General features: G+C 50.9%; 2 protein-coding genes across 6 annotated transcripts in view; one reads left to right on the forward strand and one right to left on the reverse strand.

The window, feature by feature from the left end:
* The first annotated feature begins 3,303 nt into the window (after nucleotides 1-3,303).
* Nucleotides 3,304-19,227, forward strand: Trmu (tRNA mitochondrial 2-thiouridylase). Of its 2 annotated transcripts, none has more exons than XM_075960260.1 (11): nucleotides 3,304-3,462; nucleotides 6,205-6,370; nucleotides 7,971-8,077; nucleotides 10,294-10,416; nucleotides 12,607-12,779; nucleotides 13,890-13,943; nucleotides 14,018-14,084; nucleotides 15,084-15,184; nucleotides 16,521-16,665; nucleotides 17,066-17,148; nucleotides 17,280-19,227. In XM_075960260.1, exons 1-11 carry the CDS (start codon nucleotides 3,381-3,383, stop codon nucleotides 17,430-17,432), a joined length of 1,254 nt encoding a protein of 417 aa, XP_075816375.1. In that variant the 5' UTR covers nucleotides 3,304-3,380; the 3' UTR covers nucleotides 17,433-19,227. The 2 variants fall into 2 exon arrangements, with proteins under 2 accessions (XP_075816375.1, XP_075816376.1); XM_075960261.1 differs by having other exon boundaries at nucleotides 3,328-3,462; nucleotides 12,666-12,779.
* Nucleotides 19,138-25,439, reverse strand: part of Celsr1 (cadherin EGF LAG seven-pass G-type receptor 1) — a 135,412-nt gene continuing 129,110 nt past the window's right edge. The window contains exons 27-35 of one of the 4 annotated variants that reach the window (XM_075960259.1): nucleotides 25,075-25,154; nucleotides 24,269-24,395; nucleotides 23,496-23,621; nucleotides 22,982-23,076; nucleotides 22,631-22,734; nucleotides 22,309-22,458; nucleotides 21,647-21,877; nucleotides 21,143-21,404; nucleotides 19,138-20,921 (exon numbers count right to left, since the gene is read on the reverse strand). In XM_075960259.1, the coding sequence (XP_075816374.1) occupies nucleotides 20,912-20,921; nucleotides 21,143-21,404; nucleotides 21,647-21,877; nucleotides 22,309-22,458; nucleotides 22,631-22,734; nucleotides 22,982-23,076; nucleotides 23,496-23,621; nucleotides 24,269-24,395; nucleotides 25,075-25,154 (1,185 nt within the window). In that variant the 3' untranslated portion in view covers nucleotides 19,138-20,911. Of the gene's footprint in view, nucleotides 20,955-21,142; nucleotides 21,405-21,646; nucleotides 21,881-22,308; nucleotides 22,459-22,630; nucleotides 22,735-22,981; nucleotides 23,077-23,495; nucleotides 23,622-24,268; nucleotides 24,396-25,074; nucleotides 25,155-25,439 lie in introns of all 4 variants that reach the window. The other 3 variants (XM_075960257.1, XM_075960258.1, XM_075960256.1) reach the window with 3 other exon arrangements.

The raw sequence follows: 25,439 nt of genomic DNA on the forward strand, positions 1-25,439 counted from the left end.
TTTCAAAAATGTAGGGAAATAAAATTGGTATAAATATCAGTCTCTGGTCCACCTCAGGTACATCAGCCTGTCATCTGGGCAGGCCTAATAACCTGCATTGTTGATATAGTCGGCTAGGTCTGATGCAGTAATCTAAGGGGCACACCTTTCACAGGCTGCTCTGAGCTGTGAAGGAGGGTCGCTTCAAAGTGACAGCCCCTGAGCCTGCCGCTCTCTTCCCTGGGTCACTTCTGAGCACACACCAACCAGATGATGTGGGACACTGGGAAGAAGGTCACTGGAAAGCCAGTCCCATGCTTGAAGCCTCACTTGCTACAGAAAGACTAGCTACCTGGAAGCCACTGACCTACGGATGACAGCAGAAAGCACTGTCTGGAGCCTCTCACTGTCCACAGTTGGGAGAAAGAAGTCTGGATGGGTCTCTCATTCTCTGGTTATGTGTTGAATGCAAAGCTGCTAGCTGGAGTATGGTTACGGCATCAGCAGGACAAAGTGAGGGGGCTTCACACGGCATTGCTGCATCTGTCCGTCCATCTAACATAGACCCTGCATGCTGCATTCCCTGGAGGGATGGAAGATGGTTCCCCAGTGGGCGGGAAGTTCTGGAGTCCTGAGCATTAGCACTTTAAAGTGCCCTCACCTTCCCAGATCTAATCCTCCTTCCACATGGGAAAAACTAAACATGGAATTGAACTCATTAAGCAAGTATTGGGTTTGCATTAGGGGCTGGGCTGCATTTCCCTTAGGGTACAGTGGGGTGTTTGGTGGGGAAAAAATATTAACCCATAATAACCAGGCTATCTTGGTAGTGTTCACTCAGTGACTACTTAGCCTTTAGCTCTGGCTCAGCCCTTGTGTTCCTTTCCCTAATGTGGCTGGGCTCTGCTCTGTCTACCAGGACATCTGATGGTGGCCTGTGTTATAATCTGCTTTACCCTCTGAAGATACTCAAAGGCAGCTTTCATAAGTCCTTGTTCTTCACACATCCTAAGCTGGCTGTTCAAAGGGTCAGCTTTGTGACACAGGTTGGAGACTGGCATGAAGTACATGGGCGGATAACTAAACCTTCACCCTCCCGGATGGCAGAGGCCTCCCTCTGTGGGGCAGTGTTTCTTCTTCTTCTTCTTCTTCTTCTTCTTCTTCTTCTTCTTCTTCTTCTTCTTCTTCTTCTTCTTCTTCTTCTTCTTCCTCCTCTTCTTCCTCTTCTCTTCATCTTTTTCCTCCTCCTCCTCTTTTTTTTTTTTATTTGAAGATAGGGTTTTTCTGTGAAACAGTCCTAGATGTCCTGGAACTAGCCTTGTAGATCAGGTTGACCTCAAACTCAGAGATCCACCTGCCTCTACCTCCTGAGTCCTGAGATTTAAAGGTATGTGCCACCACCACACTCCACCCTCACCCGGCTAGGGTCTGTTTCTGAGATTTATGTGCCTTTTGTGTTGTTGCCACACAGCACTTTGTGATGTCACCTTGGCCACAGCTGGTCCATGGTGTATTAATTATACTGCAGACTATTAGAACTATAGGTTTATGTGTTTAATCAGAAAGGCATGTCATACTTTGTTTTCTATTTTAATGAAACACTGACCAAAAGCAGCTGGGGAGGAAAGGTTTTTTTATTTGGTTTGCACATCTTAAACACAGTCCAACCTGAAGAGAAGTTAGAATAGGAACTCAAAACAGGAAAAGGCCATAGAGAAATGCTGCTTACTGGCTTGCTCCCCGTGACTTGCTTAGTTCTTTCACAACCCAAGATCACCTGCACAGGGGTGGCCCTGCTCACAGTGATCTAGGCTTTCCTACATCAGTCAATCAAGAAAATCCCGCCCCCCAGGGGTTGGAGAGATGGCTTAGCAGCTAAGAACCCTGGCTGCTCTTCCAGAGAGCTTGAGTTCAAGCCCCAGCAACCACGCTTGGCGGCTCACAACCATCTGTAGTTGGATCTAATGCCCTCTTCTGGCATAAAGGTGTACATGCAGATAGAGCATTCATATATATAAAAATTTAAAAAGTCTTAAAATCCCAAAGGCTGGAGAGATGGCTCAGCTGTTAAAGGCTAGGCTCACAACCAAAATTAGAAAATCCCACAGACTTGCCTAAGGGCCAATCTAATGGAAGCTTTTTCTCAATTGATGGTCCCTCTTCCAAGATGACTCTAGCTTGGGTCAAGTTGCCAAAAAACTCTAACTAGGACAACAGAGGTTGTAAGTTTGTCAGGCTTCTGATACTCTGTGGTTGGTCCTATCACCAGCTCTGGCAGGGAAAGTGAGGCTTGCTATATTAAATGCCCACACCTAAGAAGGGAGGTCCCAGTACTCTAGGCCGACTTGTGTGTTATCTTTGGCTGGGACACTCCACAGGCACGACCCTTTGCCTTCTTGCCTGCCCAAGTCTCCTACTTGACTTTGCTCATACCCTACTCCCCCCATACATATTCAGCACATGTTTCTTCCAGCAGCCTCCCACCAGCTGCCAGGTGCCTGGCTCCCCACAATGAATTCAGAAAAAGCCACAGCTGCAATCCGAGATCCCAAAGGCATCCACTCATCAGAGTTCATCCTCCAATAATGGCCTATGAGACATCCCCCCCCCCCCCCCCCCCGCTCCCAAGACAGGTTTTTTCAGTGTATCCTTGGCTGTCCTGGAACTGGCGCTGTAGACCAGGCTGGTCTCGAACTCAGAGGTCTGCCTGCCTCTGCCTCCCGAGTGCACTCTTAAGTCCAAGGCCACAGCACCAGGTTCAACTCAACTTCTACCCGCTGTGGCTCATCCTCAGCTCACTGGGCCTCCTAACCATGTTCCCATCGCGTACTCCAACAAGCCGACCGAGCAGCTAGGGAAGCCTTACTAACAGTCCACTCTGTTCTGTCCACTGACCTCTGCACCCTCTGCGGCTGCAGCAGCTTCAGGCATTTGCACCCCAGGAGGACCCGATGCCAGCTCTCAAAAAAAAAAATCTAGTCTGTCTAAAATTCATTGGGAACGTAGTGACAGTCCAGTCCCTCTAGCAGGTCATCATAAGAAGCCAGTTCCAGACACAACACGGTGTCCTCGCCCTTGTGCAGCCAGGATCTCAATCCAGAGTGGAGGCTGTTCCTGGTGCAGCTCACCCGGGAGGACAGCGGAGCGCAAAAGAAAAGGCGGAGCAGCGGGCAGCGGTTGGGAAGCTCGGCCCGCCCAGTTCATCCTCGACCTCTCCGGGATGCGACGTGCCTAGCACATCTCAGCCAACCCGCCGCGCGGAACCAGAAGGCGGGCAGAACGCAGGGTGGGCGGAGCACGTTTCCGGCCGGGTGAAGAGTTGAGGACGCCCCGGAGGCCGGGACTTCCGGCGTAGCGTAGACGCTGCCCGAAAGCTGCTGGTAGGAGTTGCCTGTGGGCCGATGTCGGCGCTGCGGCACGTCGTGTGCGCCCTGTCTGGTGGCGTGGACAGCGCGGTGGCTGCGCTTCTGTTGCGGCGGAGAGGTGAGGCCAGGGTTCCTCAGTGGGGACAGGAACTGGGCTCATCCAGGCCTTAGGCCTGGCCTCTGCAGACTCCGCGGGCCTCTACTTGAGGACGGCCACCTGCTTGGTGACTAAATCACTCAGTGCTTCCCCTTCGTTGGATGACTCTGAACGGCTGTCATTTCTTCCTGACTTCTAAACGTGGCCCCACAGGACCTTAGGGTCCGGATCTGATACCAATTTACCCATCTAAATTCCTCTCGCTGTATCTCCCCGCCCCCTTATTTCGACTTCATTCCGTATTCACGTGGCAGTGTTTATGGCGCCCGAGCCGTGAATCACCTTCCCCAAGGCTCGGGCTAGGTCAGAATTTGGGCACGTTAATTAAGCACCCCTCTGTAAAGTGGAACAACCTCGAATTTGGGGTGTCTGGGATTGTTAAATGGCATAGTATGTATTGAAAGGGTTAGCCATGCAATATGAGATAGTTTGGAAAGCACGAGCGACTTAATCACAACTGCCATGAGAGGTATATGTGCCAAAGAGGATGGGCATAGCATACACGTGTGCTGGGTGGGAAAGGGAGAAGGGAGCCACGCCTAGAAGTAGGGGTGCTTGAGCTGGGACCGAAGCTCAGTAGGGGTTCTCTACAAAGGGCTGGCTGCTGAGGCAGAGTCAGTAGCACAGGAGTCAGAGGATAGATAAAGAGTGCCGAGAGTCTGGCCAGGGTAGGGTAGAGAGAGTTCCCCAGGTAGTGAAGCCACGTGGTATTAGTAGGGAGTAGGCAGCTGTGAATCTTGGAAGGTTTCCAATGAGGACTGTGACTGCATGCTTTGGGAGATGCAGGAGGTTGACTCTGTTCGTCCGGATTTATCATTTTACAACGGAAGGAAGATAAGTCCTACTAGTTTTTATGTCTACGTGACACATGCTGGGGTCCCCTGGAAAGAGGGTGCTCAGAAAATGCCGCCATCGCAGTGGCCTGCAGGCTTGGCTAGTCTGTGGGGCATTTTCTTGATTAATGAATGGTTGATGTAGGAGGGCCTGTCCCATTATGAATAATGCTACCCCCGGGCAGGTGGTCCTGGTTGTCTAAGTAAGCAGACTGAGCAAGCTGTTGCGAATTAGCCTGTAAGCAGTGTTTTTTCATGGCCTCTGCTTCAGTTTCTGACCTGAATTCCTGCCTTGGTTTCCCTTGATGATGGACTGTGCTCTTTAAGGCAAAATAAATCCTTTCCAAGTTGCTTTTGGTCATGCTGTTTATCACATCAGTAGAAACCTAGCCAAAACATTGGCTCTGTCCCTCCAGGCTGCAGTGTCTCTTATTTCTGTCTTTTCTTGGATTTCTTTCACGGAAGAATCTGATGGCTGTATCAGGGGGAAAGCATTATCCTATCATTTCGACATCGAGGGCTCTTTGCAGGGGGTGCCCTGTCACACGTTCCCTAGAAAGCTCACCCACCCTCGAGTGCCTACCCCCCAGTATGTGGGTATGTCTCTCTGTGGGCTAGTTGATCGGGCAGATTTGGTATGTGGATAGGGAGGTGCTAAAGCTCCACGTAGAGTTTGTTCTTCCTACAGACTTGTCGGGTTTTAGCTCTCCTTATGCACTGGGCACTGTAGTAGCCCTGGGGATCCAGGGTTGGATTATCCGTCTCCGCCCTCGAGGAGTCTTCTTCTGTAGTAAGTTAAATGCAAGACTAGCTCAAGAGCTGAGCCCAGCACAGCTAATCTCTGGTAAAGCAGAGTCAGGTGCTTCCAGATGCAAGAGGGCCTCATCCCATAGGTCCTTAGGGTGTGTAGGACCTTAATGGGCATGGCATTTCATTTGTTAAAGATTTGTCAGCAAAAATTTTCCCTGGAATTTGTGTGTGTGTGTGTGTGTGTGTGTGTGTGTGTTACTTAAAGCTTTTAATACAACTACTCTGTCTTTCCTTACATTCAGCTTATTTAAGAGAAACAGGGTTTTGATGTAGGTTGAGCATCTGTGAGTTTTCTAAGATGTTGGAGTGCCAGTGCTGTCCTATGTGATATTTGTCACAGTAGAGAAGAAAATGAATCATAAAATATGTGGATGGTAAAGCTGCCTGCATGTATGTCTGTGCACCGTGTGTGCCTGGTATTAAGGCAGGCAAGAAGGAGGCATTGGATCCCCTGGAACTGGACTTACAGATGGTTGTGCCTGTGCCTGCTGTGTGGATACTGGGAATTGAACCTGTGTCCTCTGGAGAATCAGCAAATGCTCTTAACCCTAGAGCTATCTCTCTGGCCCTGGTTTTCTTTCTTTGTTTCTCTTTTAAACAGAATCGATATGTAGCTTGCAGCTAGCCTCAAACTCAGTACCTTCCTGCCCTAGCCTTCCAAATACTGGAATCTTAGGTGTGTGTGATCACATCTGGCTGAATGATAGCTTGAGTTTCTACTCACTGTTCAGTCATTCAGCACATATCTGATATGCCCCTGCTGTGTGTTAAGCATTGTTTTGATACATAGGATGGGAGAAAGCTCATTTTGTTCACTTTGGGGACACAAACAGTTTCAATACACAGTGTACTACAGTGTGGAGGCCTTAGCAGTGTAATGAGTGTTAAAGGGAAGAGCCTACAGGGATTACACTAGAATGGAACCCAGGCCCTGTGCCATGTGTACAGGCTTGGACTGCCATCCAAAATCTAGAGAGGCATCGGGGCTGGAAAGGTATGGTGTGTTCATACTGCTCAGAGCACTGATGGCCCTGCTTTTTACCCTCACTTCTCTCTGCAGGTTACCAGGTGACGGGGGTATTTATGAAGAACTGGGACTCGCTGGATGAACATGGTGTCTGTGCTGCTGACAAGGACTGTGAAGATGCTTATAAAGTCTGTCGGATCTTAGACATCCCTTTCCATCAGGTGTCCTACGTGAAGGAGTACTGGAATGAGGTGTTCAGGTGAGTGCAGGCTGCTGTACACGCAGGGTTTACTGTACTGTGAGTCTTTTCCAAGGAAGGGTGAAAACAGCCGGTGCTTCTCCACAGAGGTGTCCAAGACTGCTGGAGTTGGAGCACCAGTGGCCTGGCCCACAGCACCCTCACCTTTCTCACCCTCTTGGGATATTCCCCACCTGCCAGAGGTTTCTGTTTTTCTTTCTGATTTTTCAAGACAGGGTTTCTCTGTATAGCCCTGGCTGTCCTGGAACTCTTTTTGTAGACCAGGCTGGCCTCGAACTCACAGAGATCCACGTGCCTCTGCCTCCACAATCCAGCCTAAACACCATAATTCTTACTGCTTACTATATGCTAAGCACTGTGCTACATCTAAGAATACAAAGTTTATACATCATGGCCCTGTTCTGTAGGAATTGGCTATCTACTTGGTGGTAGAATCTTTACTCGAGGTGCTGATGGTGGTGAGCATCCTGTAGGAAACTCTCTGGTTTGAGAGGAGGGAGAATGGTGTATCATAGAGTATGGTCTGGCAGCCACATGGAAGAGGAGGGGCCTGAGCAGCTTCAAGGAAGACTTAAATAGAGGTTGTTCTGTGGGGTACAAGAGCAGCAGTGAGGGGGAACATGTTCCTTTTCTATCTCAGGAATGTGTGAAGTTTGGCTAGCCACTTACTCCTGCAGAGAAAAACACCCAGACTAGTCTCTGGTCAACCCTGACAATGCCTAGAAGCCCTTGCACATGCAGAGATAACAGGCCATGTTCATTGTGGGTTGCTCTTGTCTCAACTGTGTCACTCCACATAGAAGAACTTTGACAGTTTTTTTGATTTATTTATTTAGTTAGTTTTTTGGTTTTTTGAGACAGGGTTTCTCTGCATAGCACTGGCTGTCCTGGAACTAACTCTTGTAGACCAGGTTGGCCTTGAACTCACAAAGATCCGCCTGCCTCTGCCTCCTGAGTGGTGGGATTAAAGGCACGTGCTCCCACTGCCTGGAGACAATTTATTTGATTTTTCTAAGTCTCATTTTTCTCATCTTTAAATCAAGGATGATACTCACACCCACCAGGAGCATTGTGGGAATGAGTTGCTGCTGTCCTGAAGAGTTCTAGAATAGTGCCTGGTCCACTCATAAGAGTTTGGGCATTTTCTGTTGCTGTGACAAACACTGTGGCCAAGGCAGCTAATGGAAGAGTTTGTTTGTGTAACAGTTCAGAGGGATGCAAGTCTGCCATGGCAGCAGGCCGCAGACATGGCAGCAGGCAGCAGCAGGGAGGGTGAACTGGGAATGGCATGTGACTTTTAAAACTTCAAAACCTACCCCCCAGTGGCTTACTTCCTCCATCAGGGCTGTACCTTCTAAGCCTGCCCAAACAGCACCACCAACTGGGGAACAAGTATTCAAACATCTGAGCCTGTTCTCATTAAAATATGTGAGTTCTGAGAAACCACTTGATATAGTAGGAAATGGTTTGATAATGAAGCTCTCATGGGGGAGGAAGGTATAGTTTGGGGACAGTGGAGAGAAATTCCATGTTAAACAAGTAGCTTATTTGTTTTTTAAGGAATGTATCACTTAGCTGAAGGTGCTTTCCTTTTTTCCAGTGACTTTTTGAATGAGTATGAGAAAGGGCGGACTCCCAACCCTGACATCATCTGCAATAAGCACATCAAGTTCAGTTGCTTTTATCATTATGCTGTGGACAATCTTGGTAAGGAACTGGAATTTCTTCATCTGCATGTTCAAATCATAGCTTTCCAGGCAAAGTCAGGAGCTAGAACCTTGTGGACAGTTTTGTCTTTCAGAAGAACTTTCTAGTTCAAGGAGAGGGTGCCCTCCATCATGGGCAGGCAGCTGTCCTCACATAGCTGAAAGGAGGTATGTTTGGCCACTGACCTAAAGGCAAAAAGGTGGCAGGACTCTAAGCACAGGACTCTCGGAAAATAGGATTCAGATCTAAATCAGTAGTGACTGGAGAAAGAGCATCAGTAAAGGGAAGTAGGCATGGGAACCTGTGCGTCCTGGAACACGGGAGTGTCAGAGACAGCAGAGCTCTCAAGTATCTGCCGAGCAGGAAGTGATAGCACACGCTTGTAATCCTAATAAGAGGGAGGCTGAGGCAAGCCTGTTGGGAGTTTGAGGCCAGCCAAGCTTTATAGCAAATTCTAAGCCCTCCTGTATAGTGAAACCTTGTCTCAGTGAAGGAAGAAAGGGAGGGTGGGAGGCAGGCTAGGGGGTGGGGAGGCAGGCACATGGACAAGCCTGCAGGCCAGTCTGACTGTAGCCAGAATTGCACAAGATGGAAGTCAGCAGACTACACACAGAGCAGCAAGCCAGGACTTACGGGCCTGTGTGGTATTTCATACACTGGCAAGAAGACTGCTTAAACTGGGAGCCAGAGGTGTCCAGAGTGTGGCCCACGGGAGCCCAGAGAACACCTAGCCTCTTAGATGCATTTGTGTTGAGGGTCAGTCAAGTTATGACCTAGTGTGGTGGTCCTCTGTAATCTGCGCCACAGCTTACCTGGTTCCCTACTGCAGCGTCTCCCTGTCTCTCTGGGTCCCTATTCTGTGTTTGAATCCCACACTAGACGCCCCCTGATGGTCAGACACCTGAAATCTAGGCTCTGAGGGAGTGGGGCTTCTCAGAAGAGCTCCACATTCCTTGCAGTATGGGTGATGGTCCTAAAGGGATGATGTGCGAGCAATGAGAAGATGCCGTGCTGTGTCCTGGAAGGTTCTAGTTGAGTGGTTTGAATGCAGTGTTAGCCCAGCAGTGCAGCTGCTCAGGTCTGAGTCTGCTTCACTGTGCCTTCCAGGTCAGTCTCAGCAGTACCGACACATGAACTTCTCACGGTGGAAAGGGAGTATCATGGGGACAGAAGAGATTACATATGTTCAGTGGCCCTTCCATATGAAAATAATGCACACTTACCAAATCACTGGCATTGATAAAAGAGGGGTAGCTTATCTATGATTTCACACAAGAATCAAAGGAATTAGAGGTTGTCCTTTTTTCCGCCGTATATTAAAGTCATGGGGACAGTATGACATGACTTTCCCCTGCTTACCACTGCCATGGGTGTGGTCTCTTGGGACCAGTCAGTGCTTTGTCAGTGCCGTTCCCATCAGGCTGCAACATCAGAATTCACGCCTCCTACTGTTGAATATTTTGGTTTTCAGTTTTTCCTTAGTGTTGATAAGCTTGTCAATCTTTGAGTAAGCTAGATGAGTGAGTGGATCGGTTCTGACTTTTGAAAGGCTCTTTAAAGATGCAGGAGCTGAAGAGAGCTGCTTAGTGGGCTATCACACAGGCCTCTATGCCCCATGCTCTCTGGTTAGGGAGGGATTGACAGTTGTGTAGGTTTCAGGGTGTGGTTGGTTCAGCATGCTTTATCTAGGCTAGTACCCTAATTTACTTTCTGTTGCCATGATAAAAATTATGACCAAAAGCAACTTAGGGAAGGAAAGGTTCATTGGCTTACATGTCCCAATCACAGTCCGTCATCAGGGGAAGCCACGGCAGGAACTCAAGCAAAAGCCATGGAAGAATGCTCCCTACTGGCTGCTCCCCATGGCTTGCTTAGCTAGCTTTATTCTACAATACAGAACCATCTTCCTGGGGCAGTACTGCCCACATCAGCCATTTATCAAGAAATTGCCCACCAGCTGTGCATGGTGGCACACACCATTGGTCCTAACATTTGGGAGACAGAGTTCAGGACCAGCCCGGTCTACATAGTGAGTTCCAGGACAGCCAGCAGTATGTTGAGAGACCCTCCCTCAGAAAAAGTCTGCTATCTGATGGAGAAAGTCCAGCCTGTTGGAGACATTTTCTTAGTTGAGGATTCCTCTTTGCAACTGACTCCAGTTTCTGCCAGTAACTTTGTGTCTCACGCTGGATCCTTGTGTTTTGAAAACCCTCCAGGAGCAGATGCCGTTGCCACTGGCCACTATGCAAGGACCTCTCTAGAGGATGAAGAGGTCTTTGAGCAGAAGCACACTAAGAGACCAGATGGGCTATTCAGAAATCGATTTGAAGTCAGAAATCGTAAGTTCATGTGTGCGGCCAGAGCTCTAATCTCTGTAAGCACAGGAGTTAGAAGGATGGCAGGAGTGGGGGCTGGGCATACAGCCCCCTCCCAGTCCTTGTGCTCCCGGCCAGTTAGCTGGTCCGTTTAGGTTTAGATTTGCAAAGGCACAGGTAGCAGCAGGGTTGCTTCCCCAGGGCCTGTGGTTGAGCATTGCAGTGCCCTGGTCAGGAGCCAGGGTGAGAGCTGAGGAAGGAGACCAGAAACTTATCATATAGGTTATTACATGTTGGTAAGTTGGACTTCCAAAAATATCTGGGGAACTATTTGATAGTAATAATTGGGATGGTTTTAAGAGGCCCCAAGCAGATGGTGAGTCACTTCCCATCTCGAGTAGATATACCTGCTCATGCCGAGGATATGTTCACCTTTGTCTGTCCGTACCTGTTTTGACCCTCCTAAGATGGTTAAGTACTGTGTTGAGTGACTTGCCGGTGGTAGTTTTTGATGCCTTTGTTTCTGGTGTGCATTTTAGGCAAACCAAAGCTGTTTTGTGGCTTTGGTCTGAGTCCTAGGGGATCATCCAAGTAGAGGCATAAGAGCTCTTGGGCTCAGGGAATGGCTGTAGTTGTGGACCTGACCTTGTAACTAGCTGGTTTTCATCTGAACATGGTGCAGTGCCTGGCAGAACAAATAGGAGGGCAGGATCCTGGAAACAGCTAGCGCTGAACTCTAGTCGGCTTCTGCTTCACCAGATGTTAGCTGCGGCCAGCTCTTTCCCTCTAACATCTTCGTTAATATGTTACCAGCTTCCTATTTCAAAGGCATAGGTTTTCATTGTGTTTTAAAATAACTCAGAAGGTAGATGTGGGGACACACCTTTAAGCCCAGCACTTGGAAGGCTCAAAAAACAACCAGTCAAAAAGAATCCAGGACAGAGTAACTCAGAACCAAAAGAAAATGTACACAAACACTATTTGAGAGAATTCTAGTCTTATTTTCAGCCAGTTGCTTTTTTTTTACAAAGTGACAGGTCAGAAATGGGAAACCGCTCAGTTTGTAGACCAGACCTTAGTCCTTGCTGTAGAGATTGGGAAAATTCTCCTTTACAAGGCAGTGTCAGAGCCAGGGGGTGGAAACCTACAGGCAGTGTGATGCTTACTGCTGGTTGGTGTGTGATGTGTACAGTGGTATTTAAACTGTGTAGAGCTGAGGACATGGCTTTGTTAGTAAAGGCTATGACCTCAGTGAAATTCCCAGAACACATGTAAAATGGCAGGTATGGTGGCATGTCCGTGTAGTCCCGGGCACTGAGGAGGCAGAGATAGGCTTGACAGTCTAGCTTAGTTGGTGAGTTCTGGGCCAGTGGGAGACCCTGAAGAGCAGCAGTAGAGGTTGTCACCTGACTTCCACACTCATGCACTGACGTGGGCAAGCTCTCAAACGTATGTGCTCGCGCACACACACAACTGAGCCGCTGTGTGTGAAGTGCTCCACATTCCCTCTGGGTGCCTCCTGGCACCGTGTGAGAGAAAGGGTGGGAGAAGCAAATCCACCCATTGCCCCACCAGCCCTGGCCTGAGTAGGAACTGTCGTCTTGGGGAAATTTACCCAGCCACCCTTCTCGGTCTAAAGTCAGTGTCACTCACAGCTGTGTACATGCAACAAGGAGTTCCTTACAGTCACCTGGAGAAAGTTAGAGAAACCATAGCAGGGCTGGCGGCAGATGTCAGTTTCCACCCTGAGGCTGGGCTGGCGACCAGAGCCCTGTGTGTTTCTTTGCACACGTCACACACCTGCAGTTAATAGGCAGAGGAACTGCTGATACTACTTCAGCACAATTCTGCATAAGCTGTCTGTCCAGCCTCCCAGATGTTACTAGATTTATTTTAGGACCATTGCTTCTCACTTCACCTTTTTTTCATATAGTGTTTCATGTTTGAAAATCTTACAATCAAAATTACAAGCAGTGATAAGTTTCTGTATGTAAAAATCTACCTTCCCTGTGCTGTTCCTTATAGATAAACCAGATGCCAGCATTTTCTGTACATTAGCCATGCTGGTATTTTTTCCCCATAATCTTTTGAGATGGGTTTGCTTCTGGCAGACTGGGGCGGGGGTGGGGGTGGTAATTGCTCACACAGAAGGGCATTAAAAGCAGAGTTACTATCTGAGTTCCTGCAATGACTTTTGTTCTTTACTCTTGGCAGCCGTAAAACTTCTCCAAGCAGCTGACAGCTTTAAAGACCAGACCTTCTTTCTCAGCCAGGTTTCCCAGGATGCCCTGAGAAGAACCATCTTCCCCCTGGGGGAATTAACAAAAGAGTTTGTAAAGAAAATAGCTGCAGAGAATAGACTCCATCATGTGCTTCAGAAGAAAGAGGTAGGAGTGAGCGGCTTGCCATTGATTCCTGAATGTTTCTACCTGTGTTGTCATGGCACAGGCAGGGCTGGGCTTGGTGGTGCTTTTGCTAGGAACCCATCGGGCCAAGCCACAGAGCACGGTTGCAGGTGAGGAGCAGCTGAGACCGACCTCGTCCTCCCACCTCTTGTGCCTGCTGTGGTCCACTGCTTTCTCAGCAGACATGGTAACTGGCTTAGCCAGCCAAGTGAGTGTGGGTAGGGAGCAGCCATGCTGGTCCATCCCATAAGACAGGAGTCTGCAACACTGCTGCCTGTCCAAGGAGACAGTAACAAACAGTTCCTCTCCACCTTCTCAGAGCTCCCTGTAGGACGCTCATACACTGCTAACCCCTGTGGAGGGAGAGCTGGGATCCTGGGAGAAGCCCCAGTAGTCCAGGTTTGATTAGAGGTTGGTACAGCTTCACCTGTAGCCACTGTTTATGCCAGTCTTCTGGGAACACACATGGCCGTGTCTTTATCAGCAAGTACACGTTGCCAAGAGAATATCCCTTACCTGTTCTATCATCTTCCCTGTTGTTCATTTGACAGCATTCTCCATGGTAGGAACTGACAAGAGTCACTGCACTCTATGGGGCAGACCCCTGCTCTCATGACGCACACTGAGGAGTAATGGCAGAACTGCTTGCCTAGTGCAGTCCCGGGGAGATCAGCTTCTTGCCTGGTCTCCCAGCTGGGCTCATCCAATTGTAGCCATCTTCTCCCTGACTCCCCTACTGCCTTGAGTTGGCTTGACCCTGCTTCCTGCTTCTGCCTTTGGACCCTGGCTCTCCAGCAGGGAGCCAGTCTAGTTTGCTCTCCTGGATTGCTCATATGGGTTTTCCAACAGTCTAGTTGTAAATGATGCAGTGTGTTTACATGAAAGCATCCATTTCGGGGCCAAACTCAGAAAGACAGGACATTCTCTAGGCCTACGAGTTCTGTTTGAGTGTGCTGAGTTCTGGGGCTTCCTGTAGCACAGCCTGCTCTCTGCCTGGCACTGGTGCTGCCCTCCTGGCCCAGCCTGGCTCTCTGTTCCCTGCTTTGCCTCCTGGCTTCTGCTCACATCATGTTGGCCTTTCTCTCGTTTCAGAGCATGGGCATCTGCTTCATTGGTAAAAGAAACTTCGAGCATTTCATTCTTCAGGTGAGTGTCCTCTGACGTGAGTGGCTGTCTGCGCTGGGCCTGGGTCTCCAGTAGTGATGAAACTTGTCTTCCAGTACTTGCAGCCTCGGCCTGGAAAGTTTATTTCTATCGAGGATAATACGGTTCTGGGAACACATAAAGGTGAGTCCAGGGCTAGCTCCTGTCCATCTCATGAAGGGCACGGGAGGACCTGAGGGGTGGGCTGGGGTGGGTACATGTGGCATGAGCAGTCGCTCTGACAGGAACTTCGTGTGTGCTGTGATGCTCTATCTTATATTTAGCCCTTAGATTCAGAACTGGACTCTACGTGTGTGTGTGTATTTTACATTGCTAAAAGTATGCTGTTGATTGCTATGGGAGTACAGGGAGACTGCAGGAATGCCACTGGAGAAAGAATAGAGCTGGCCTCATAGGACTGAGGGACCACATGGGTACTATTCACAGAGGACCACCATGACCTGCGCTGTGCTGCGTGTGAGACAGAGCCAGTCACAAGTGCTCACAGCACAGTGCTCATGTGGGGGCTGGAGGGGACATACTTCCTAAGACTTAATGTCTAAACCCATCTGTTAAACTGGCTGGAAAGTCAGGGTGCTGGGTTTTTTTTTTTTTTTTGTTGGCCATGTATGGCTCCTTTGGAGGGAGCAGGGCTCCCCGGGAGTAAGGAGAGACCCAGTTATATTGGAGAAGAGAGTGGCTTTGCTGGAGACAGTGCTGCTGTCCCTAGCAGCCATCGGTTGTTTGGATGCCCATGGTACAGTGAGTCCCGCCAGATTGCCTCTGCCAGGGCACATGCATTCTTGAGGAGGTAAAGCTGGTGATTAGGTGGTCTGGTGGGTATACAGTGCAGATGCAAGGAATGTGGTCACTAGGCACAAGACCTACTCTGCCAGCTGTATCCCCTTGGGGGTCAGAGCCCCCAGATGAAAGAGCTGGCATTTGTGCCAGGCTTAGTACCATCCTAGTCACCATCATATCCCTCAAGTCCTGACCTTAGGTGGTGTGTGCGTGAGTGTGTGGTTAGGGCCAATAGCCCTTCAAGCCAAGAGAATCACAGTTTGAAGACAGCATGCCTCATAGCAATCCAGAGCCTCCCACTTATGAGGACTGAGATGTACTATCTGAATCACTGTTTCATAGGTTGGTTCCTGTATACTTTGGGCCAGAGAGCTAAGATCAGTGGCTTGAGAGAGCCCTGGTATGTGGTGGAGAAGGATGGCACCAAGGGTGATGTGCTTGTGGTGAGTGAGATTGGCCTTCACTGTCTGCTAGGCCAGTAAAACAAGCAGCACTGGAGTGCCCAAGAGCCTGGAGCAGCAGACCAGCCCTTCATAGCTCCTGGAACAGGTGTAAGGTCTTTGTATAACGTATTATTAGGCTCCTATTGTGTGCTGGCCATGCACCAGTTAAGGCACCCATTCCTAGAGAAACTGGCGTGCTTTGCAAAGGAGGACGAGAGTCAGATTAGATACCTTGTAAAGACCTCTCGTAGAGAGGAAGTCGTCATAGTACCCAGTCAGCTCTCCCATCCACCCTCCGTGAAAGGATCCTAGAAGTTCTTGTGGGCCGAGGTAGTTGGGCTAGAACCAGGCTGAGCCAGGACCAAGCCATGCCCTTGGTCACATAGGACCCTGGGCCATTCTGGTCTGCTCTAGGCTCTGGAGGAAACTCTCCAAGAGGACAAGCTTTGAGGAGATTGACACTGTCGAGATATTTGGGGTTATGAATTGGGTGGGGATGGAGGAATAGGTGCTGCTGGCATCCGGCCTGTGCGTCCATGGCAATCCCCAACCCTCACTGACTCCAGCTCTCAGGAGTACAAGGGTGGGAACCCTGCTGGGGTGGTCAGAGATGCTGGAGGTCTTCTAGAAGAGCAGCACGGAAATGCCTGCTCAGGCTTGAATTAAGGTGTCTGTAGCATAAGCTCTCAGATGGGCCTGCTGAGAAGAGCTGGAAGGATCATTGGCTCAAGGGCCAGGTGATCTCAGTGTCTTAGAAACCCAGAATCTCGGGGCTTAGTGTTTCTGGTTCCGCCCCAGGCGAGACTAGACTGCCCTAGGCAGCACCTGGGTTCTTGTGTACAGAGACTAGGGGTGATGGGAATAGGGACTTCAGAACCAGTCCTGCCTGTGAGAACTACTCAGGCCAGGGCCAGCTGCACAGTTCCGCAGCCACCCAGGTGGTGGGGGGCCTGCAATCCTTCAGCCCCTGCTTTCCTCAGCCAGTTGTTGCTGGTGGGATCTGTGGCCCTTCTAAGAGGCCAGTGTGTGGCTGACCTGTATCTCTAGGAATAGAAAATAATCTTCAGAGCATGGCAGGGTGGGGGTAATGAGAGGGGTGGGGATCTCATACCTGCCCTCTGCTTCTGCTCCATGGCTGACTGTTCTCTCTTGTTCAGCCCTTAAGCTGATAAAATGAATTCCACATATGGGCTGATGCATGCAGCTGAGCGGGGCTGGTTTATAAATAGTTATGGATGTGCTGTTAGGATTGTTCTTATTAACGATACCTGCTGAGAGCTTTGGGATGAGGGCTGCTCCTCTCGAAGGATCACAGTGTCTGTATTCTGCCCTGCAGGCTCCCCAGGTAGACCACCCAGCTCTGTACAGGGACCTGCTCAGAACCAACCGTGTACACTGGATTGCCGAGGAACCACCTGCTGCCTTAGTCAGAGACAAGATGATGGAGTGCCATTTCCGATTCCGCCACCAGATGGCACTAGGTGACTGGATGGAATGGGCCCTTGTTGCTAAACTCCCTGGGATTAAACTAAACCAGACTGTTCATTTGCAGTGTGCCCTTGAGCACACCAGGAAGTCCGCATCATTGGTACTCTGTAACTTCAAAACTCCTTATCCTGTGTCTGCCACAGAAAGGGGACTAAGGTACAAGAATGTTGTTTTGTTAGAACTGCTGGAAGTTGGGGTCCTAGTATGAGGGATTGAGTTGCAGTATATGCTATTCTGAGGTGTCATGGCAGTTTTAAGCCCTTTTGGGCATTGTCTGTCCTTTTCCAGCAGGAAGGATGTTAGGTGTTCCTGCACCCATATGCTGCTATTTCCCCCAGGGCTGTGACTGGCAGTGAAAGTAGACCCACACCCATCTCCTAACTCTCCCCACAGTGCCCTGTGTGCTGACACTCAACCAGGATGGCACCGTGTGGGTGACAGCTGTGAAGGCTGTGCGGGGCCTTGCCTTGGGACAGGTGAGTGGGGCAGCGGAAAGTAGAATGGGGAGCCTCCACATTGCTGTCCCCCTTAGACCAGGTGCTTGGTCAGCTCTACCCTAGAATCTAAGACACCACAGTGAGCCTCCCCCATCCCTCTTTCTTTCCAGTTTGCTGTGTTCTACAAGGGTGATGAATGTCTTGGCAGTGGGAAAATCCTACGATTAGGGCCGTCTGCCTATACACTCCAGAAGGGCAAGAACAGAAGCAAAGTGGCTCCCGAGGTCTCCAGTGACAGCTCAGGCCTGCACCCTACACCCTGACAAAGGCCAAGGCGCTGGGAAGAAGTGCTAGAGCAGTCTGGGGGCAGGCTGGTCAGTGATGGGCTTGGTGCTGCCAGAATCAGTAAGTAGACTGGTTGGCTGCAGAGCCAGGGCCACGTGAGGAAGGAGCCATGCGTCTCTGCACTGGTGCTGCAGTACACCAGAAGCAGTTGCTGGCTGGTCAGCCTCCAGGGCCCTGATGGAGCTGCTCTTCCACAGTGCTGTGCACCGAGGCTGCACAGGAACAGCATTAAATAAAACCATCTGCCAAATAGTCTGACCACCGTGTCTGGGACCGGCTGGAGGCCTGAGTGAGCTGCTATGGCTGTGCTCATTCCACTGGGCCTCAGCTGTAGCCCTTCCCCCTCCCTAGGGCCTGATTTCTCTCCAAAAGGAAGGCAGTTATCTGTGTTAGGCCACTCCTTGTCTGGAAGTCTGATATGTGTGAGATAACCCTTTCCCTGCAGTGCCCACACCAAGTGGAAGCCAGTGTTTTCCTGTCAGCTTGGCACTGTATTGAAGTGTACATTGTGTCACACTGTCACACAGAAGGGCTCAGGCATGTAAGGAAAACACATCGAAAGGTGACCTTTAGTGGGGAGGTGTGCATGCAGGTAGAGACCCAGGGAAAGGGCACCCACTACTCTGCTCCCATTTTTCCCAAGGGTAGCACCATTGGGCAGATGTGTGAGACAATACAGAGGTTAAAAGTCTGGAAACTCACCGTTTTGGACAGGAATCAAATAGATGCGGGCTGCAAGCAGCACTGCTGGGAAATAGTGCTAGCCAGGTCACTGCTACGTTAGGATGAGGGTTTTAACCAGGCCCAGACTCTAAAGAATTCAAGATGCCACTGGAGTTCTTAAAGCCAAGAGAAAGACGATGGATGGAACCCTGAGGTCATTGATCTGTACAGCACCAGGGAGAGTAGAGCACCGATCCGCAGTTCCTAGCAGATGACGGTGAATGCAGAGCAGTAGACACAGCGAGGAACCAGAACACTTGAAATGTGAGCAGCAGTGTAGTCTCCGAGAGGATGAGCGAGCATCATGACTATTGCTAGTGCTCAGATCTGCAGAACAAGAGAGGTTGGGGACCAGTAGCAGCACCACAGGGTCTAATAGGCCCTTGTAGTGTTCCCAGATTTGGAGACTGCCACAAGATGGCGCTGTGGTTTAAAGTGCTTGCTGTGCAATCAGGAGGCCCTGAGCTTGGACTCAGTACCACATAAGCTGCTTGGTCTGCACATACCTGTGACCCCATATCCGGAAGGAGTAGAGACAGGACTAGTGGGGGTTTGCTGGCTTCCAGTTTAGCTGAAAAAAAAAAAAAAAGAAAAAACCCACAAACCCCAGGTTCAGGGAGAGACCCTGCCTCATAGGTGGGAAGTGATAGAAGACACCAGATGCCCTTTTCTGGTCTCTGTCCCCTAGCTGGAAAGATGATGACTCTGTGGTTAAGAATACTGGCAGAGACATCCGTGTATACTTTACAGATCCTTAAGTTCTCGAATTTGATAAAAGACACAGAGGCTGAAGAATTGGAAAACTTGGGCAAGTCCATCCATGTCGTGGCAGACCTGCACATGAATAGAAAATTATGACAATACCTGTCTGCCACCTGCACCCCACGAGAGCCTGAGGCCGTCTTCAGTAGTCCCTTCCATGCCACCTTAGGGAACGGAAAACACCCAGCACAGCATAGGTACAAATCCACAAATTTTAATTTATTATAGCCGTGTCTCACCTGTGTTGTCACCCAGTGCCGAACAGTAATAAATACACCTGTTAAAAACCTCCAGTGTTGAACCTGTAGTCTTAGGTCATAAAAACAGTTTAAAACTGACAGCTTGTTTTGTTTTTGTAACAGTTATGATCAAATTAAAAACTCCACCTTCTGGGGTGGCGTGGAGCTGCGGCATTGGGAACAATCACAGTGCTCCAGCTCCTGGAGACTGAAGCTCCCTGTATTTCATTCTTTGTGTCCTTGCATCCTCAGAGGCCGCCTAGGGCCTTCCTTCAGCCTCGTGGTAATGAGTGACCTCAGACCACATCATGTGGGCTTTCCTCTGACACGAGTCAATCATTAGCAGTTCTGATCTCTCAGTGTGCAGCGTGGTGTGAAAGTCGTCGCATTTGACATCCTGGTTTCTCCCATTCGCCAGCAGCTGTGCAGCGCATGTCCACCCAATTCCAACAGCAGTGAGTGCTAAAGTGTGTCAGTATCTCTGGGCCCATCTCTTCTTGGGCTTGGCCGCACGGTGGCTTGTGGCGGGCTGATCACAGTAGCCCTTGGTGTGAGTTTCCAAAAAGAATTTGCTAACCATTGAAAACTGGGACTGTGGCTTTGTTTCTCTGCACAATTGGCCACTTAAAGCAAAGTGATGTCATTGGTCAGATTTCGGGGGTGGAGCCCCTGCCTGCCCAGAGAGCTCTGGAGTTTGAAAGAGTAGAACATTGGCAGGAAGGAATGTGACATCCTGGGAGACCTCAGGGGTCCCTCTGAATCAGGAACATGATTCCTCTGAGATCCTATGGGGAGCAGGAGCAGGGACAAAGAAATTCTCTCCCGCAGTACTGGGCTGACTGGGACGCTCCAGAGAAGCCCCTCTGTATCAGGAGTGTATCAAGGGTGTGGGAGTGGCAGAGTGCTGGGGATTTCACCCTGTGTGAAACCAGCAGTGGCAGTCACACTTCACAGGCCAGCCCCATCCTGGATCCATGGAGCTGAGCGCACACATTTGTGTGCTCTGAAGGCCAGCAGAACACCACACTCCCTGCTTGCTGGAAGCAGTTGCCGGAGTTTGTGATGACTATATCAACATCAGCGCCCTTGTCCTTCCCACCTGGGCACTGGGACCAGCTGTGTTGATTCTTCCAGACACAAGTACAACTGTGTAGGCCTCCTTGGGCAATATATTGAGATGCCATTTCATGGCTCTCCAGTGTAAGCAAAGTCAGGACATTGTAAAATATACATAGGTTTCCATCTTCTCCAAGTCCAGGACAGATTTATACATATTTACAACTTTAAACAGCAATTTAAGACAAAGGGTACCTTTGCAGAGACTCAGGCTGGTGACTATAGGCTTGTGCTGCGAGGAGATGCCTGTGAGGAGAGCTGGGCCTTGGCCTGTGTCCAGTATCTGAACCCTGGCAGGCTGAAGGGCCTGGCATAGTGATTCACCACTGCTAGCTTGGGCTCTGTGGCTTCTGTCTAGGCCTCTTGTGGCCAGGTCAGCAGCATAGTTTGGGTTCTGTCTGCAGTCTGGGGACTGAGCCGTGCCTGCCTACAGTCCGTGTCTCCCTCTTGAGACATGCCTGTGACTTTGGCACTTGTCACAGAGTCTGATGGGCCCTGAGCTTCCCATCTGAACATTCCGTGTAGAGCCAGCTGCTGTTGCAGGGACCCTCACACCAAGGGCCTGTCTGCGTCTAGGTCCCAGGGCTTGACTGGCAGTCTGTAGGGTTGACTGTGCCTCATGGTTTCCTGATGGTTCAAATTGAAGTTTCATTACTGCCTCTGTGTGTGGGAAGAATTGCCAGGCGTGTGGAGGGTCAGTGACGGTGGCAACTGGATGGAATCTAAAGTCATTTAGGGGCGGGCATTCCCAATGAGGTGTGAGGGAAAGCCTGGGGGCTCTAGTGGCCCTGGATGGGGAAAGCTGGTGGGCCCCACCCTCACAACACCCTGGAATCCAGGCTACTTACTCCGAGTCAGAGCCATTGGCCTGAGCACTCCCTGTGCATACATTCATGGCCACCCCATTGAGGTGTTCACGGCCTGGCTCCCTCCTTGGAGTCTTGATGGTAATGACACAGTCGGTGGCACGGACGCCATCACCGGAGCCGAGGGAGGATGTGCGGGACGACGAGGGGCTTTGCTCACAGTCGGCCAGCTTCTCTCGCAGCCGGCACTTCAGCGGCTGCTCTGGTAGCGGTGGCGGGTAGGTGACTTTGTTTTTCAGGATGCCTGGGAGGAGGGAGGTGGCCACCAAGTCAGTCCAAGTAGACACAGGGACAGTGGCTCAGTTGGGGATGGATGGTGTCGAGCAAGTGACTACACCTAACCTGGTTCTTACCGACTTGCCCAGGCCTAACCCAAATTCTCCACAGTACCCCCCACCCCAACCTGCTGAACACGGACTCCTGCCCCTGTCCTATGTGCTGCATGAGGGTTTGCTCCAGGGACACAGCATGGCCCTCCTGAGGTACCTTTCCGTTGCTCCTGGGGCTGGCTGCTGAGCACAGCCACTGGCTTTGCCAGGACCCCACTTTCCAGGTCAGGGGGCCGGTCGCCACAGTGATTGCCCTGTGCCTGCCGGTGCAGCTCCACGCTGACCTTGGTCTCCACCTTCAGGTGAGGCTCTGCATCCAGCTCCTCACTGTCGCTCCCAGCCAGGCTCTCATCGGGCCAGCCAGCTTGCACATGGTTGGCTAGAGCATCTGCTGAGAGAAGAATGACACTGGGTTAGACTTGCAGCTACACCCCTGTCATACCAGGCCTGGTAGACCCCGAGAGTTGCCTTGACCTCATCCTGGCTTGCTGGACTAGCAGGGTTGTAATACGCTAAAGATGGAGACACTGCGACCACATCTTGATGTTGGGGACCCTGGTATGTGATCCCCATGGCTGCACACAACTCTGGGAACCAAATGCTGGCTGCTCATTGCATGTCATTTCCAGCTCTCCACAGTCATAGTCTGTGGAAACCCCCAAATTCCTGCCTCTGCCCAGCAGATGGTATGGGCAACTTCCTGCTTTTTCTGTTCCAATCCGAGCTGTCCTGTGTGGCTATTATTCTGCTGGATAGGTCCTAGAGGGTGCAAGCCACAGTTGAGGTGTGCTCATAGCCCACTGTGTCTCTACTGCTCACCTTTTGGGGTGCTGTGGATGGGGCCCCCAGCCGGATTCCATTTTTCTTCAGCATCTCCACCATCGTCCTCGCTGTCGGATGAGTGTGAAGAGGCGTAGGAGCTGCTGTGCTCATCCAGGGACAGTTCACTGTCGGAGTCAGAGTCGGGGCCTGCAGGGGCAGGGTGCAGGAGGGAGCTCAGGCCCTGACTCCAGCTGAGTGTGAGGCCACCCATGCTCTTCCAGGGTACATGCAGTCCAGTTCCTCAGGGATGGAGGGTCAAGAAAGGGGAGGAAGGGCAAGAAAGAACCAGGGACTCTGGTGTCTGCAGGGGAAACCATACCATGAGGTTTCTTGGAGTTCCTAGGGATGAAGGATGTATCTGGTTCTCCATGGCTACCACGTGCTGGTCCAGAGGACACACTGAGCTTCTGGACCCCTTCATCCCTAGACAGGGTACAAGTGGGGTAGACTCAGCACTGTCCCTGAGTGCTAATGATGGGCTGTCAGTGTCACAGAGCACACACTGTGGAAGGCCACAGGAAGCTCTGGAAGATTCCCTAAACAATCCCATTTATGCTCTATCAACAGCAATAACTGATAAAAAACAGCCTTGCGGACATACAGGGGCAGACTGGGCATCACAGCCAGGGTGTTGTTTACCCCATGAAAATAGTGGGTACAGAGGCCTGACCTGGTGGTACTGTCCAGAGAGGCTGTGGACTCGCCCAGGGCCGTGCGGAGCATGTCTGGTCCTTCGCTGTATGTGTTGTTGCAGTTGAGGGATCGCTAGGGGGAAGGGTGGGAAGCCATTGGTGAGCAGAAGCCAGAGGTTAATATTGCCCCAGAGCAGCCCCCATGGTAGCACTCTGCCCTGCCAGCACTCGGGAGGGTGAGACAAGGCTGCACACTGGAGCCTCATGGCAGTGGGGAGAATATCCCTTGGCCCACACGGTGGGAACACCTCAGTCCCTATGGACACTGCTTCTGGTTGTCCTATGGATATGTGTCCTGGCCATATCTTCCAAGGACCTTGTGAATGGGGCTACAGTTGGACGGGGACACTTACAGGACAGTTCTGCCCTGTAGTGTATGGACGGCTCCAAGATATGAAGCCTATGGAACGGAGTGTAGTTGGGTAGGTTCTCACAGCTCCCAACCCTGCATAGGCAGTGCCACCAGCTCCCAGGCCTGGAGGGGTCTCTTACCGTTAGCAAGGTGGCCCTTGTGGCGGCTGAGTCATCCAGGTGCAGCTTCTTTCCAGCCAGCACTGCCCTCAGGTGCTTCCGTACCTCCCTGTGGGTCACGCAGTGGAACAGGAGGACAAAGAGGCCCTGGAGGGAGATGAACATCAACCAGGTCAGCATGACTCGCAGGGTCCTCATGCTGCTGCACCTGGCTGTCCGCCGAGGAAAGCCAGTTCAGAGCAGCCTGGCTGATGCGATCCAGGAGATGCCCCAAGGCCCGTTAGGCCTCCCCTCCAGGCAGGGCTACCACTTTCTTCACAGGGGAGCCTCAGCAGCTAAGATACCTGGACAGGGCAACACAGTCCATAGCCTTATGGGCCCCCAACATTATGTTATAAACTTACTAGGTAGCACTCAGTGTGAAACATAAAGGGTTAGCCGTATGTCCTGAGAATGCGAACAGGATTTGGGCCAGCTTGCAGCAGTGCACAGAGAAGGGAGGGGGGGAGTGGGACAAGCTTTGTCTTGCCCAAGCCATGGCAATGCCCTGACAGATGTGGGGCCTGGAGGCAGGGCTGGGACAAGTGGAGAACACAAGTACTGAGGAGGCTTCCCCCCCATCCCCTTCTTGCTGAGGAGGCTTCCCCCCATCCCCTTCTCGCTGAGGCTTCCCCCATCCCCTTCTTGCTGAGGAGGCCCCCCCATCCCCTTCTCGCTGAGGAGGCTCCCCTCCCCATCCCCTTTTCGCTGCAGCTGTCCCAGGACAGAGGTCACAGAGTGGCCCCTGCACCTACCTGCAAGCAGCTGAAGGCAGCAAAGAGGTAGTGGAAACTCAGGGTGTCACTGTTTACAGCCAGTAGTCCCAGCAGCCAGGTGGCACTAACGAGCAGCAGGAGGAGGAAGGCCGTCCTCAGCAGGGAGCTATGAGAGGGCATGGTGAGAGCAGATCTTTCCCGCCACCCATAACCCCACCCCAACCCTAGCTTTCACCAGGGACCAGGCAGACAGAGGTTATGTGGGTAGAGGTGTTGGCATAAGAAGATGACACAATTAAAACAAACGAAGTATGAGCCTCAGCCACTGAAGTGAACCACTGCTTGCAACGTTCCTTAATAATAATGGGCTAATAATGGGTTAATATACACTACAAGAGCTAATAAGAAGCCTAAGCTAATGGGCCAATCAGTTTATCATTAATGCAGACTCTCTGTGATTTTCTTTGGGAGCTTATCGGCTGTGGGAACTGGGCAAGACAGAAACCCCAACAAGCAGGAACTCATGTTACAAGGACCCTCTCCTACCCATATCCCTCTTCTCTTCCTCCAGTTCCTACAGCCTAGCCTATCTCAGGGCCTGAATCCACAGGGCTAATCACCACTGTGTCTCCCACATCCATGTCAGCTGTACTCCTTGGAGGTCCAGTGCTTATCATCACTCTCTGGCTGAATCCCCAGGTAGATGGATAATGGGCACTTTCCTATGGGACTCAGCCCAACATGGACTCTCTATCTTTGGGGGTTCTCAGGGCCCAGCTGAACGGCCTGGTGGGGCTGGCTTAGTGTTATGTCCCACCCACAAGCCGGATCCAGCCGCAACTTACACAACCCCCTTTCTCTCATAATAATGGCGCTTTCTCTGGCAGGCAACCTTGGCAGACAGGACGAAGATGACTGTGTTGATCTAGGAGACAAGAAGCAGCTTCAGGTAATGGGCTCTTCTGCTGTCTCCAAGGTGATGCTCACCACCCAAATGCATTATTTGCATCCATATCTGGAGGTGTGGCGGGTCTAGAGGCCTTGGCCCCAGATGAGTCAAGCCAGGCTACGCTATGGCCAGGCCTCAGCCTGCCACTCTAGGCTGCTAGTGCATGAACATCTTCCAGTGAGCATGAAATACGCCCCAAAACTTGGGGGCCTAAAGATGGGGTTCCAGAGCAGCCCGGGCACTCTGCTGACTGTTACTCTG

Source organism: Microtus pennsylvanicus, chromosome 2 (genome assembly GCF_037038515.1).
Source record: "Microtus pennsylvanicus isolate mMicPen1 chromosome 2, mMicPen1.hap1, whole genome shotgun sequence".
Classification (NCBI taxonomy): domain Eukaryota; kingdom Metazoa; phylum Chordata; class Mammalia; order Rodentia; family Cricetidae; genus Microtus; species Microtus pennsylvanicus.